This window comes from Etheostoma spectabile, chromosome 2, assembly GCF_008692095.1.
Source record: "Etheostoma spectabile isolate EspeVRDwgs_2016 chromosome 2, UIUC_Espe_1.0, whole genome shotgun sequence".
Classification (NCBI taxonomy): domain Eukaryota; kingdom Metazoa; phylum Chordata; class Actinopteri; order Perciformes; family Percidae; genus Etheostoma; species Etheostoma spectabile.
Window position 1 is genome coordinate 14943047 of NC_045734.1, and position 14100 is coordinate 14957146.

General features: G+C 39.9%; 2 protein-coding genes across 2 annotated transcripts in view; both read right to left on the reverse strand.

Moving 5' to 3' along the window:
• ank2a (ankyrin 2a, neuronal) overlaps positions 1–5492 on the reverse strand; it is an 89886-nt gene extending 84394 nt beyond the window's left edge. Inside the window, exon 1 of the mRNA XM_032499967.1 lies at positions 5077–5492. Coding sequence (XP_032355858.1) covers positions 5077–5208 — 132 coding nt within the window. The 5' untranslated portion in view covers positions 5209–5492. The remainder of the gene's footprint in view (positions 1–5076) is intronic.
• A 2697-nt stretch (positions 5493–8189) lies between these two features.
• Positions 8190–13684, reverse strand: hpf1 (histone PARylation factor 1). Its single transcript, XM_032543541.1, has 8 exons — positions 13554–13684; positions 12594–12777; positions 11277–11463; positions 11045–11143; positions 9769–9922; positions 9406–9493; positions 9122–9294; positions 8190–8329 (listed from the first exon to the last, which is right to left on the reverse strand). Exons 1-8 carry the CDS (start codon positions 13668–13670, stop codon positions 8195–8197), a joined length of 1137 nt encoding a protein of 378 aa, XP_032399432.1. The 5' UTR covers positions 13671–13684; the 3' UTR covers positions 8190–8194.
• Positions 13685–14100: the final 416 nt, after the last annotated feature.

Genomic DNA, 14100 nt, shown 5'->3' on the forward strand with positions numbered 1-14100 from the left:
TGTGTGTGTGTGTGTGTGTGTGTGTGTGTGTGTGTGTGTGTTAACACAGTGAAAAGCTTTGATGTGTTATCCTGTGAGAAAACCACTTACTCAACTCAAACACAGTGGGGAGAGAAGAAGAGGAGGAAGCTTAAGAAGGAGCTGACGAGCCAGAGCATATTTACATCAAGGTATTTGAGCTTGGCTTCTGAGAAGTCCATTGATCATCAACCACGCCCTCCTCTGTCCCTCTTTCTGATGGGAAACAGTTATAAGGCCATAATGAATAATTAACATCAAAATGGCTCCCAGTCCAAAAACACCTGCCCTTCTATAGAGCGGGACTGGCAAAAGATGTATCTTCTTATCTGTTTGCCACTTTTTACTTTTGTTTTCTTTTGATGATGAACAGAAAAAAGAAAAGCATGGTGATGTTGGCGCCGACGCTGATGACAAACTATGATACAAGTGATGCTACAGCCTTTCAAACATCCATCAGGATGAAATAGGGCAGTGCGGGAGATGGTTTCACATACAACTAGGCCACCACAACTAGACTGCCAAGAAGGTCAGTCCAGGACACAGTGTCAGCACGCAGTTTGTTCCCAAATATAGACATGTTGATGGCCCATAAGGACTTTGGATCCACGACAGGAATTCCAATGCTATTCTCACCACCCTATCACCATTACACAGTAACTCACACAAAACCCATAGATAACATCTTATGACTTGTTGCATCAGAAGCCATCAACAAAGCTCCTTGGTATTTGGTGGTCTGAGTATCAAGCCAAATATGATCACTCTCTAAGATGGATATCAATATTTCTGTGTCAGTTCTTCAGGTCAACTTTGTCCGGTAGACATGGTATAGAACAACAGAGAGAAGGTCAGAGCTGAAACAAGAGTTAATCAATCAATTAGCCGATAAAAAGAAAATATATTATTTTGATAATCAAATAATTGTTTGATTTACTTTTCAAGAAGAAATGGCCAGACTTTGCTGGTTCCAGCACCTTAAATGTGAGGATTTCTCTCTGTTTTATATCATTGTAAATCAAATATATCTTTGGGGTTTGAACTGTTGATTGAACAAAACAAGACATTTGAGGAATAATTAAAGACCATTCAAAAAAAAAAAAAGAATCAGCAAATTAATCAATGATAAAAAATAATCTAGTTGCTGACCTAAAGAAGATAACAATAATAATGAAATGATTAGCCAATTATTCGATTAGCCATTCTGTAAAAAAAATTATAGCCAACTTTTTTGGAGTGCTGTTTAGACAAAACATTGCAGCTCTTATAGTAACATCCCATCCAAAGATGATATTATGTCAAAACAAAGACTGCATACCAACAACAAATGTGACTTAGTGGGTTTTGTCTTGTCAGGACATTGCGGCATGATATCAACTGGAAATCAAGTGTTTCTGATGAGGATGTTGCTGGTAAAACTCTATATAGAGAACAGGACAGTGTACTGGACAGACATATCTTGCTAAATGATGCCATTTTACAGTAAACAACAATATGGAGCCAAGCATGTATTTCACAGAGAAAAAATTATTAATTCTTAATGGGATTTGGTAACCATTAGTAGAGGTACTGGAGTGGCTGACTTGCTTTGGTCATTCACAGGTCTCTGTGTAAGCACTGAAAACAAGTGCTCTAACAGCTTACAGCTACGTAATGCTACACTGTGTAATACACACATACACCCTGTAAAACTGCAACCCCACAGAACCCAGTTGGCTAAACATTCCTATTTGACATTATGCATTGGAAGATAGCTATGGCTGTGTGTGTGTGTGTGTGTGTGTGTGTGTGTGTGTGTGTGTCTGTGTGTGCACGCGCGTGCGTGTGTGCGTGTGTGTGTGAGGCTGTTCAGAGGTAATGTAATGAAGGCCATGGCTCCATTAGGACTCCCTTCCTGCAGAATCCCATCACACCACTCCCAGTGGAGAAAGAGAGATAGACAGATAGGCAGGCAGACACAGAGATGCAGACAGAGCGGCATAAAAGAGAGAGATGAAAATGTCAAAGGCTGCAGTGAAATCTGACCTACTGGCATATCAGGATCTTAGTGTATGGGACCAGTAGTGCGCAGGAGTGTGTGGCAGACAGGGTGAGGGAAGAGAGACTTTTGTGTTTTGCAGGATTGAAGCTCATCTCTGAGAGCTTATATCTGAAGGTAGCCGGCATGTCTCAAATGAAGGCTGGAGGGTCAGAGCTTTCAATTACCAATATCAGACTGCATTATACATACAATCCAGTTCTGAATAGAGCTCTGCAAACTGAGCCCCTTAAGTCTCCACTATGCAACCACAAGAAAGTGGACTGGCACAGACAGAGGATTGACAAATGATGATGCAATGTCTGTATTGTTCAGATAGAGGATAAAGCAGACTAAAGGAAGCAATCGCTCAGCACCACCCAGCCCAGAACATAAATGCCCAGTGACACAGGTTCAGTGAGCACACACACTAGGACACACAGCCACTTGGCTCGGTAGAAGCTATCCTTCTCCAGGACAATCACAATAGAGACAGGCAGTATTTTTAGATCTGAATGTAAAATCAACACATCACATTGTGTCCCTTTGTCATTTTCTCTTTTTTTGCCTCATATGCGTAAATCTGTTAACTATCAATTAATCTTTTTCAACTCTATCGCAGAGTCTACCCCAGCTTACAGAATCAGTCCCCCCAAATCACAGACTTAGACGTAACACAGATTTAAACTTAACCCCAATTGGCATCAAGCCATGCATAGTGTCTTTCTAGAAACATGTCCTGTTTACTCAGGGTAATATAGAGACATTGCTTTGCACAATCTTACTTGTAAAGAATTCTTTTGTCAGAGGTAAAGTAAAAACTATCCAGCAAGTTCTGTTCTGTGGATATTCCAAAGAAACCAGGTCATTGTCTCTATATATCAACAGGGTTAAGTGCAACTACACACTCAGAAGAAGGTAGATTAAATGATATATTTTGGAGTACAACAGCCACCATTTTCTGAAAAAAGGTACAACAATGTAACATACACTAACAAAAAGAACCTAAAGCTTTGTTAATCAATATTTCTTTCAAATTTACAACGAATGAAATAACTACATGTAATATGAAATAGGTCACATGCAGTGGTAAACCCACACATACTTCTCACCCAACTCTCTTTAAAGCTCTCTAGCCTCTTAGCTCAAAAAGCACTGATGAAACCACGTACACTACCTTCCCAGGACCAAACTGCAGATGGACAAAGTAGCAGCTAGCTGGTGAGGAAAGTAAAACATTCAGTCAGATATTTTACACAGGAACTGGAGGAGACCCAAGAACTAAAAGGAGAGTGAATATTAAACTTACATATGTACACATTTAAAAAGATTTATCAACTTTTTGGGAGGTATTTTCATTATACAGTAGAGCACATTACGATAAGCAGACACAGGCAATATATCAATAGTATATCAATATCGTGAGACAAGACTAGATATCATCTTAGATTTTGCATATCGTAATATTGTAACATGACATAAGTGTTTTCCTGGTTTTAAAGGCTGCATTACAGTAGAGTTATGTCATTTTCTAAACTTGCCAGACTGTTGTAACTGTACTATTATTTGCCTTTACCCACTTAGTGGTTATATCAACATTACTGACGATTATTTATCAAAAATCTACTTGTGTAAATATTTTGTGAAAGCACCAATAGTTAACACTACAATATTGTCGCAATATCGATATTGAGGTATTTGGTCAAAAATATCGTGATATTTGATTTTATATTTGATCCATATCGCCCAGTCCTAGTTCAGAGACCTATGGCTAATTTGCTAATCTTTTTTCTGTGTATGTGAAGAACATATCAACACCTGTTTAAGCAGTGCCGCTTTAGATTTCTCAATGCTGAAAAAAACCCTGATTGCATCAAAGTATGAGCTTGATGGCCCCACCCTAAAAGAAGACACTAAAGTGTGTGTGTCTGTGTGTGTGTGTTTGTGTGTACTTGTGTGTATATGTAGCACTACAGTCCATTACTGAAATCACATTAGCCTGGGAGAGTGCACTGAGACAGGAAAGTACCATCTTCTGACTCACTCTCACTGAATACATAAACACACACATTACACGATCCGATCTTGGTGGTAACACTTAACATACATTTTCTTGTTTATGCCATACATTATGAAAACATACTAATAGATATACTTGAAATAGTTATTAGCAAGACTTATATGTTATGGAGAGGAATAAGAAGCTGCATAGTTGCCTAACAGTGATATCAGAATTTCAGTCAACACAAGGACAGACTTACTGGCAAACCAGCCCAGCCCATGAGTGGCGCGCGCGCGCGCGTGCGCGCACACACACACACACACACACACACACACACACGCACACTCTCTCTCTCTCTCTCTCTCTCTCTCTCTCTCTCTAAGCATTGCTGAAGAGGAACCAAAAACAAACACAGCCTACTTCACAGTGTGTGAATAAGTGCGATTGTGTGTATCATGCAGAAGGCTATTAAACTATCTCTGTTTTGTCTTTTTCAAGTTTGACACAGTCTGCCTACTAAAATTCACAAGAGCCCAGTAGCCTATTCGAGTTACTAGGCCTATACTAGATAAACGAGTAGGCCTACCAATATGTCAAGTTTGAGGCAGAGGGGTCAATGGAAACAACACGGATACCCGCCCTATATCCCATGTAAACAGTAAACCTACAGTGGTGATAGGCCTATATGAAGTTGTAAACATTCCTCACTGCAGCCTGTAATAGTGACTATAGTGGAGTCAGCGCAAGTCTGGTGGTGTTTATTTTGACGGGCATAAGAACTAGCACAATTTTAGTCTCTTATGAAAACAGCTGGTATTTTCTCAGCCGAGTTGCTTGCTCCTAGTAGCTAATTTGAACACAATATGCAACATCTGAGGACATCTGAGAACATCTGAGAACATCACCAGGGCCGATGTGCTAAGCACGGCGACGCCTTTGAATGCTCTCCCTCAATGCACATCATCGGCAGCGGTTTGGGCTGCTCGTTACACAGCTGGCTGGGCCAGTCAGTGCAGAACAGCAGGCTGCGGACACCCACCTGCCGTATACGGTTCTGGTGCAGCGGTGGTGGAGGTGCACCCTCGAGAGACGTGTTGCTCGAAGAGGCCATTTTCAAGTCTCCATCGGAGCCGCCGCCCCTGGAGAGACTTCCTTCAGGGCTTTTTGACATTCTGTCTCGGGCTGGCTGCTGCTGGTCCGCCGACGCGGGCGGTGAGGGTCCTTGCAAGGTGGATCTCTGTGGGGGGCCTCAGAATCCACAAGGCTCGGCCGGGCCCGGGATCATTCTGCGGCGTCACAAACAGTCTGTTATGATATGTGACAAAATATGATACAGTGATTCTTCCAGATTGTCAAACCAAAACGAGCGCTCCCTCAGTTCAGAGATGCTCCCGGTGTGTTGTTGTAGCCTGCGTGTATGTGGTGTGGAGATGTGAACGCGCGAATGCGCTTCCACGAAACTCCGCAGGATCAATGTTGCCTTTAAGGACAGTCGGAATCTCTACCGTCATACTTCAGTAACCTCCAAGCCTTACCGGTGTAGAAAGTGACCATCCTTGCTGACTCCAAAGGATTGATTACCCCCCTCTAGGCTATATTCTAGCTACAATATATAAACACCTGGCTATAATAATCCACTATGGTGTGACATGATAGAGTTTAGAAGGCGTGTCGTCCCTCACAGAAATCATATTTGTTTTGTCATGTTTCAATTCTAAGATTGTAGGCTACTTTATAATTTTCTGTATTTTTAATACTTTCTTATTTGGTCCAGTCGGGGTGGGTTGGGGTGGGCCGGGAGGGTGGTGATATGTGTGTAAGAAAAAGAAAAACTCATGTAGGCTTATCTATACTGATATGTCTTTGTTTATAATCTCTAATTCTCAATAAAAGCAGGTTTAAAAAAGGGCAGTTGGGAATGTTGTAAACACAATTTGATTAGGATGATCAATTTGAATGGAAAACTGCAACTCCACTTTGCTGATATACGATCTGAATGGGGCAAGAAAAATAATAAAAGTATTTTAAGTGAAGTATGAAGTATGTGATTAGTTAGAGTAGCCTATGGTGTGTCTATTTTTTTTTAAACTTTTTGTCTGCATTAGTTATTTTTTAACATAGCCTGCACCATCACTTAAAACAGCAGTTACACGTCACATCACATGCACTCATCATGTATTACCACTGAGAAAAATAGCTCTGCTCCACTTGATTCATGTTCTAAAATAAGACACATATAGGCCTGTATCAAAACATTTTGTGACCAGATCAGTTTTTACCAATGGCACGTGAATGCACCAGTGAGAAGCAGCAGTGTGCTCCTGTTTTGCCTTTTTGTGTCCCCCCCACCCGTCGGTGCTTCTGCAGCAGCAAGTTAACAGTGTGATCCAAAATTAAATGAACACTGTAAGGTTGCTTAATACACAAGTATGACATCATCGAAGCCCAGGCACATTTGGTTGGACTTACATAATGTAAGCTCCCTCTTATTAGTATTCTTACGCCCCCACCCTTGGCCTGTGTGTCCTCACTGGGCTACAAATTTAATGGAGGTTGACAGGGCAAAATCAATAACATTGTCTTGGAAGGCATTTAAAAACCAGCAGAACTCGAGGAGGGCGAGGTGAAAAAGAGTAAGAAATCATGTTGTTCCAAGTCAGATATTATTCTTAATTAACTTCTCTTTAAACTGAATATGAAAAAACAGGAATAAGGGTTGACCAGAGGTGCAGCATTTCTTTATTCCAAACGCACATAACCTGTATTAAGACTAAGACTATAATGTTTCCCTGCCTTAGGTACAACTTGATTCATTCTGCTAATTCCAACATGAAGGAACTTTTTGGTAGTTTCTTTTCAAAGATTTAGAAATTAATTACTATAAACGCACGCACACGCACACGCACACACACACACAACCTCTTACTACTGTCAGACTTTTGTCACTGTAATGGTAACATTTTGGACATGAACTGTAGGTCTGGTGTAAGACTATTCAATCTGTATTGGTGAGCATCCAAAATCAAATATACAGGACCAAGGTCTTTTCCATATTTTGTTTTATAACTTAATGAATGTGCCTTAGAAAATAGCAACAGAAAGCAATCACTTTGGACACAGTATAGCATATTACCTCAATCTTTAGTAATTCCTCTACAAGTCCAGAGAAATTTGGTCAAGATAGACATACTTTTAAATGGTTAGCACAGATATATTAGATGTAAAGACTTTATAATACCACAAGGGTTTGCCTTAGGTTCACTGCGCACCAGTTGCTTGATACCGTACGTTAAGTACAGAGTAAGTACCATTTCAAGTACCATGAAAGTACAAAATCAACTGAAGTCTCCATTATTATGTAATCTTGTGTCTCCGTCTTTTAACTTAGAGGGGCCTAAAGTTGTTTCATCAAAGTCTCGGGCCACCAATGGTTAAGTGTGTGCACCGTGCATAATGGTAACCGGGAGGAAAAAGGGGCCCGACAGCAAATGCATGCTCCTGGGCCCACAAACTGCCCATGCTTGTGAGCGTTCTGTTATGTTGCAACTCATTGCTAAGTATGTTATGGCAGTTTCCCTTTTTCTTACAGCATGGCCTTAGAAATAATAGTTTCAATTTAAGTATCATATCACAAGTAACCATATCTAAGAAAAGACTGAAAACATGACACCTCAAGAACCTAAGGCCACATTATAAAGCTTTTACCCAATCAGTGTCAATCCTTGATGACCGACTGCTGAGTTTATCTTAACTATGTGACATGCCGACTCAACCTGTACGGTAGGGATATATGTTTTACAAGCACCTATGATGATGCTTTTCTTTATTTTATATATGCAACACTGCCCTCTGTTTCCACTGCATGGTATCACACAATATTGTCCTACAAGCAATGTCTTACCTATCATGGCAGTGGCCAAACTATTCAAGACTTAAACACATTACATAAAAAGGATATATTGCGATAGCCTTGAATACAAAAACCGGACAGGTAAATATATAAAAAATACTTTATTTTACAAACAAGATTATCATTCAAATGTTCCAATCAATGACAGTAGCACCAGAACCACCAAAAAACATTAACAATGACAAACAGAAGACAAGGACACATGGTGGGAAAAGCTTAGAGCTGGAGTGGATTTATGAGTCTTTTTTTAATGCGCGGAGAGTTGGTCTAGGTTGTCGTGGCTGCGGCTGGAAAGGTGGGCCTCCAGAATTTCCCCAAACAAATTCCTTTTCAGGAGGCTGTAGGCCATTGGCAGAAGTTGCTTGATAACCTTGTGGAAATACTGGGGGGAGTCAGGAAACCAAAGATTAATAATGCATTTCTTTCTTAGTGGCTTTGCAACTTTCAGGCTTTTCCTTGCCTGAAGCAGTGGTTCCCTAACCTTTTGGCTTTTAAATCCCTAAAATTGTGAGGATTGCGTTAATTTTACTCTCGCAAACCCAAGCGCACCTAACCCAATGTCACAAGACGCTGCGGGAGCACTGTGCAGAATGGAAAATACTGAAAAACAATCTGTGAAGAGATTTATTCACAGAAAAACATGCTTTTGCATACAGGAAAGTAAACATATCTCAATTGTCCGACTAGTTGGTTTTATACAGTATAGCTAAAGCTATAATGCAAAGTTTCTGTCGCCCCCATGAGGAATTCTAAGTAATACAAACACTACACTACTGTTGGTGCATCCACACAATGCAAGCCTTCTGTGATCGCACCACCCTCACTAATCTACACAGTTGCTAGTAGGTCAAGGACGATACAGAAGATTAAAAAACCAGATGGACTCTTCAGAAAAGGTAATTATGTTGTTATTTTTATGTCCTCTTTGTCTCCAAAGCTGAATGTTGCGCTTGTCCTTTCTCAGTGGTGTCGTAAAACGCATCCCTTTTGTAAACGTAGCCATACTGAGAGAAATACAGAGAGATTTTTGTGGAGCTGATAGGCTTCATTAGCTTTGTATCAACCTCTTTTGGCAATGGTTTCAATGTAATGGACGTTCATCTATATAATATAATTGCGCACTATGAATGTGAGAGTTAAATTGGCACTGTGTGCAACACTTTGTGAGACTCACATGTGATCCGTAACAGAAGAGGTCCATTCCTAGTTCATATCCCATGCCATAGTCACATTCATCGTTGGCAAACTGAACAAACGTAATCATCTCCTGGAGAGGTCCAAAGGCCTTGACACGCTCTTCATCATTCCGGGCTTCGGCAATTGCCTTGAGGATCTTTTTGAGACCAGCTGGATAAAGAGGAGGGAGAAAAAGAAATATCAAGTTATCACTCATAGGAGCTATGCCAGGAATTATACACATTTTTAAGGTTTGGTAAAACACACAATATATAAGCTCACCATCTGTTTCTGGTAATTCTCTGTATCCTACATCGTTCTTGTCCACAGGTACAACAATGCCGGCACCATGGAATGTCTTGGTGACCACCTGTGGAGTGATAATAGGTTAAGAAATGACCTGGTAAACATAGCTGTACTTATTTAACTATTTACATAATTAATTATTATTATTATTATTATTATTATTATAAGAAATAGATATTATATTGAGTATTGAACTGATACACTGCCGCAGGGGTTTGAATTTACAGTCCTGAGGGACAAAACATAACGTATGAGGTAGTAATTAGGAGCACTATGAGCGAGTTCTTAAAGCAATTGGCCGATAGATAATAGCCAGGTTTATTCCATTGTATAAGTTACCTTCTTGTCCCTTTGCTTCATGTCTTTGGTCTTCTGCTCCAGAGACAAGCCCAGAGTCTCTGCCCTGTCTCTCAGCTGTGCCTCCAACCTTTCCAAAGCTTCTCCCCCTGCTTTCTTGCTGCCCCTCTCTTTCCTTCTCCTCAACAGACACAGGCTGACGGAGGCAGGAACAAAGGGATCAACAGTGGGTAAGAAGACATTCAGGGAAGTAGACCGTGTGATGAAAAAAAAAAAAGTCATATTCAATAATGTGAAGACAATCACAGACATAATAGGCAGTTTATCACAGTAGGTAAGGGGCACCAATCACCTTTCATGATCACTGATCTAAGCGAATGAAAATCAATCAGAACATTATTAATATTATTTTAATTTTTAATTATTTACCTTTATTTAACCAGTAAGAGACTCATTGAGATAAAGGACAAAGACAGGCAGCAGTACAACCACACAACCTCAAAATATACAAAAACACTAAAAACTAAACAACTGACACAGCAAATCCCTTAAAGTCCACCCCAATCTTAACCCTTGTGTTGTCTTCCTGTTGACAGTGCAACGTTTTGTTTTTCTGAAATTACATATATTTATTATTCAAAATGCATTGGTTGTCTTTTTCAAAACTTTTGTTTTTCTCCGATGTTATTGTCTTTTTTTCTGCACCTTTTAATGTTTGTGTTTTTTTCCCCCAATGGTTTTGAAGCTTTTGCAAACATTTTTGACACTTTTTTCAACTTTCTTTCATACATTTTTTTTTTAACGCTATAAAATTCAATAAAACATCCAAATTTAAAGAAAGTAGTGGGCCGTTCATTTATTTTTGTGAGTAGTGTGTTGTGTGCAACAATCTGCGTTATTTTTCACTAGATTTGTTTGAAAGAAACCCACTTCTCTGATAAAGACTTTTTTTTTTTTTTTTTTTTAAATGGGTCAAGTTTGACCCAAGGACAATACAAGGGTTAACACATCAGGCAAAACATCTACAGCCAGATGTGGCTGCCTCCAAGTGAATCAATTATTCAATGATTACTGGAATTTATACTCACCATTTGCTACTGGTGACAAATGCAAGGTGCAGTGTCAGTGTGCTCAACTTGTAATTTGATCATGTACTACAAAATTTAAACATGCCATAGCCAGATAGATAAAATGTCCTCTACTTTTCTAATGACTCATACAGATTAGACTCTATGGTGAAATTCAAATTACCTTTATAAACTGATTACAAGTAGAGAAAATGTTTCTGTATGGTGAATATGTGGTGGTTAGTACTCACAGGACAGCAGCAAACACATTGTCCCCCATCTGTGTGATAGTGCAGCCTTTTTTGGCTTCATTTTCTCCGACAAACGAAGGTAGGGAGTCTGGAGAGTCTCTGGTGGATTTTGAGAAAAATGAACAATAGAATTCAGTAAATCAGAACTAATCATGCACCCCTCACCCCACTGGCTAGAGTGTGTTCCCTTCAGATTGACTTCAGATGGCAAGTGGCAACAAGTGTTCTATACCTGTAGTAGCCGATGTGATGCTGACTGTCTTCACTCCCCAGAAGGATGGTCTGAAACTCTGGCGGGTCGTATAAATACCTCCAGTGAATGTGGAAGTTAGGCTGAGGATTCTTGGAGTTTTTGTGGGCTCCTGCCAGGATGTCAAAGGGCCCAACCAGCTGCAAACCCAGTGAGTCTTTCAGTGCACCTATATAGATTAAGATTAAAAATAGAATTTATTGATACTGAAATTAATATACAGACATCGATCAAATGCTTGAGTGCACTTTCTGCAAATTAAGCTTTGACAGATTGTTTTGATACTTATAATCGTTATGTCTTTTATATACACAGTTTTACATTCCACATCTTTGAGAAAAAATATACAAAACCTATGAAAACTCAAAGAAATGTTCAAGAAACCAAATTCTTTCAGTCGCTTCCCTTTACCTTGGTATGGTCATTCAAAACACATGCCATTCAGTTAAATATTTGTACAATATTTTATGAGTATGATTTAAATATTTGATTTGCAGACTCATGTATGCTTATGTTGTTACTAGTTGGTTGATGTTGTGATTTTGGCAAGGTGTTAACATCACAAATTGTTGTAAACATAGAATTACTGCTCTGAACCCTGTGCGTAATGCTTTATGATGGCACTGATGGCACTGCTGGCACAGCAGGAGGACTAACCCCCGGTGGAAAAATCAGGAGAGAAAGAAACTGTGTACTGAATTGGGGGCAGCCAATTCCAGTCTCCAGAGGGAAATAAAAGACAGGTAAGTGTTTTTTTAAATAAATATAATCTTCAACTTCATCACTAAGGCTTGTTTGGATACAATATAATAAAATAATATACCTTATCATGTTGGTCTGGTATCTCAAAGCGAAGTATTAGTAATATAGGTAGTCTATAGATCAGGTTTCCATACACTGTGCGAGAACAGGCCAAAATTATAATATAATTTAATTTAAAAGCAATTGCCAAGCGTCTGAGAGTTTTTTTGCTTTTTCCCAGCCAGTGGTCATGATTTGATCCAACGAAAGAACTGCCAGGGTCATTAACAAACTGATCAGTATTTGTGGGGTGCTTTGCATTGACTTTTTATGGTTAAAAATGGGTGTGTACAGGGCGGGATAAGAGGCTGATTAACGTACGCACACGTTGTGGGTAATCTGTGATTTATAAAGGGAACATTCCTTACAGATGTGCGTACGCACGATTTTATAAATCTGAATTATGTTTGGCGTAAGCCATTTTTGGCTTTTGGGCGTATGTACACTTTTAGTAAGGATCCTATTGTCCTATCAGTATTTCTATAACAAGATGCATACCACGGGGGCTGTCAGGACAAAGCTCCTTGCAGAAGTCCCAGAAGTGGTACAGATCTTCTGGCATCTGAAGCTTGTACAGTTGCACTATCTCCTCTCGTTGCTCTGAATCCACCTCGGACGTTGCCACGGCTTTGGATTCATCCGTGCGGGCTTTCTTCAAATCCCCATTGCCTGTACCCGACTCCTAAAAGAAATGTATTGTAGGAAAAACAACTATGTTATACACAACATTTGTGTTGTGTTTAACGTCAGTCTTGTTGTCAACTCAAGGGATGTTAGTGTTGATGATTGTGTGTGATCTAAAATATGTTAAAGAAATAAAAATAAGTTTTAAAAAAAAGAAATCTTTTAGAATAGCACAATCAAACTCAACAACCTCACAAACAACAGACTCCAAAATGATCAAGGTGAACTCTAAATTAGAACAAAAACTGATCATTATAGCCCTCATTAAGGAAGGGTTTATTGAAGGGTTGTTGGTATTAACAAACTGTCAACTGCCTAGCATATTGTTCCACTATCCCTTTTAAGTGGAGCTGTGTTCAGTGCGCTGCATTTTGTACCCGGCAGAGGGAGGTAACACAGCGGTGTTTCCTACAACAGACCAGCCTACAAACGTTACTTAACTACAATCCTCGGTTATGTTCCACGACTCAGCGTTGCGGACTTGTGTTAATGCAACAAACATCGAAATGGTAGGTTATAACCGGGCGTGTAGCTGGTTGTGGACGCCACTGAACAAGCCGCTTTGCAGTTGTGGGCAGCAGTGCTGCTGCCATGTTGTCGTCTGACCACTGCTGCACACACAGCGTGCCAAACAGTTCTGCCCTTTAGCGTTCAACAGAAGTTGCTTTGTCTCCTTTATAACCACGCGCAGCACAGCTCCTTGCTTGGCAAAACAGCATTTTTAGCGAATATAACTGCAGAACAACAGAGGGGGTCAAAAGATTGTAATATTACCTGACTGGATTTGGGTTTTCTTTTTGCGCGCCCTGTCATTTTCTTCCTCTTGTCTCCCCGTCGGCGTCTTCTTCTACGGGTCGGAATCGGCAGCAACTGCGTCGCATTAAAGCGCATCACTGCCCCCGAGAGGCTGGGTTAGCTAACTGCACAATCCTGAACCCAACCACCCAACTGCCCAACTTAACAAACGCGTCAGCAACTACATTGTCTTAATACGCCCATGCCCATTGCCCCACTACCCACAGAGCTACATGTGTTTTATCTTTATCTTATAACACAAAGCGATCCATCCATACATTTAAAACTAGGGGGGTTATAATGTCTGTTTGTAGTCTGTACCTTTATCTCAGCCACAAAGGAAATTGTCATGGTGATGTGTGCAACAATATCAGTGTATTTAATGTCTTTGGCTTTTCTGGCACAATATCACATTTACTCACTATAATTAATTTTTTTTTTTTTTTCAAATTAACTATCAGACATCAAAAGAATTATGCTATGAAACAGAAAACACAGACGGTATCTAATTTTTAGTGCCTACAAA

What these genes read in the sequence shown, in the direction of transcription:
- hpf1 (XM_032543541.1), bottom strand. Translation starts at nt 13,670, where the DNA reads ATGCGCTTTAATGCGACGCAGTTGCTGCCGATTCCGACCCGTAGAAGA. An exon ending in TTGTCCTGACAGCCCCCGTG is followed by an intron (nt 11,464 to 12,593) that starts GTATGCATCTTG and finishes TAATCTATATAG; the next exon opens with GTGCACTGAAAGACTCACTG. An exon ending in CATCACATCGGCTACTACAG is followed by an intron (nt 11,144 to 11,276) that starts GTATAGAACACT and finishes AAAATCCACCAG; the next exon opens with AGACTCTCCAGACTCCCTAC.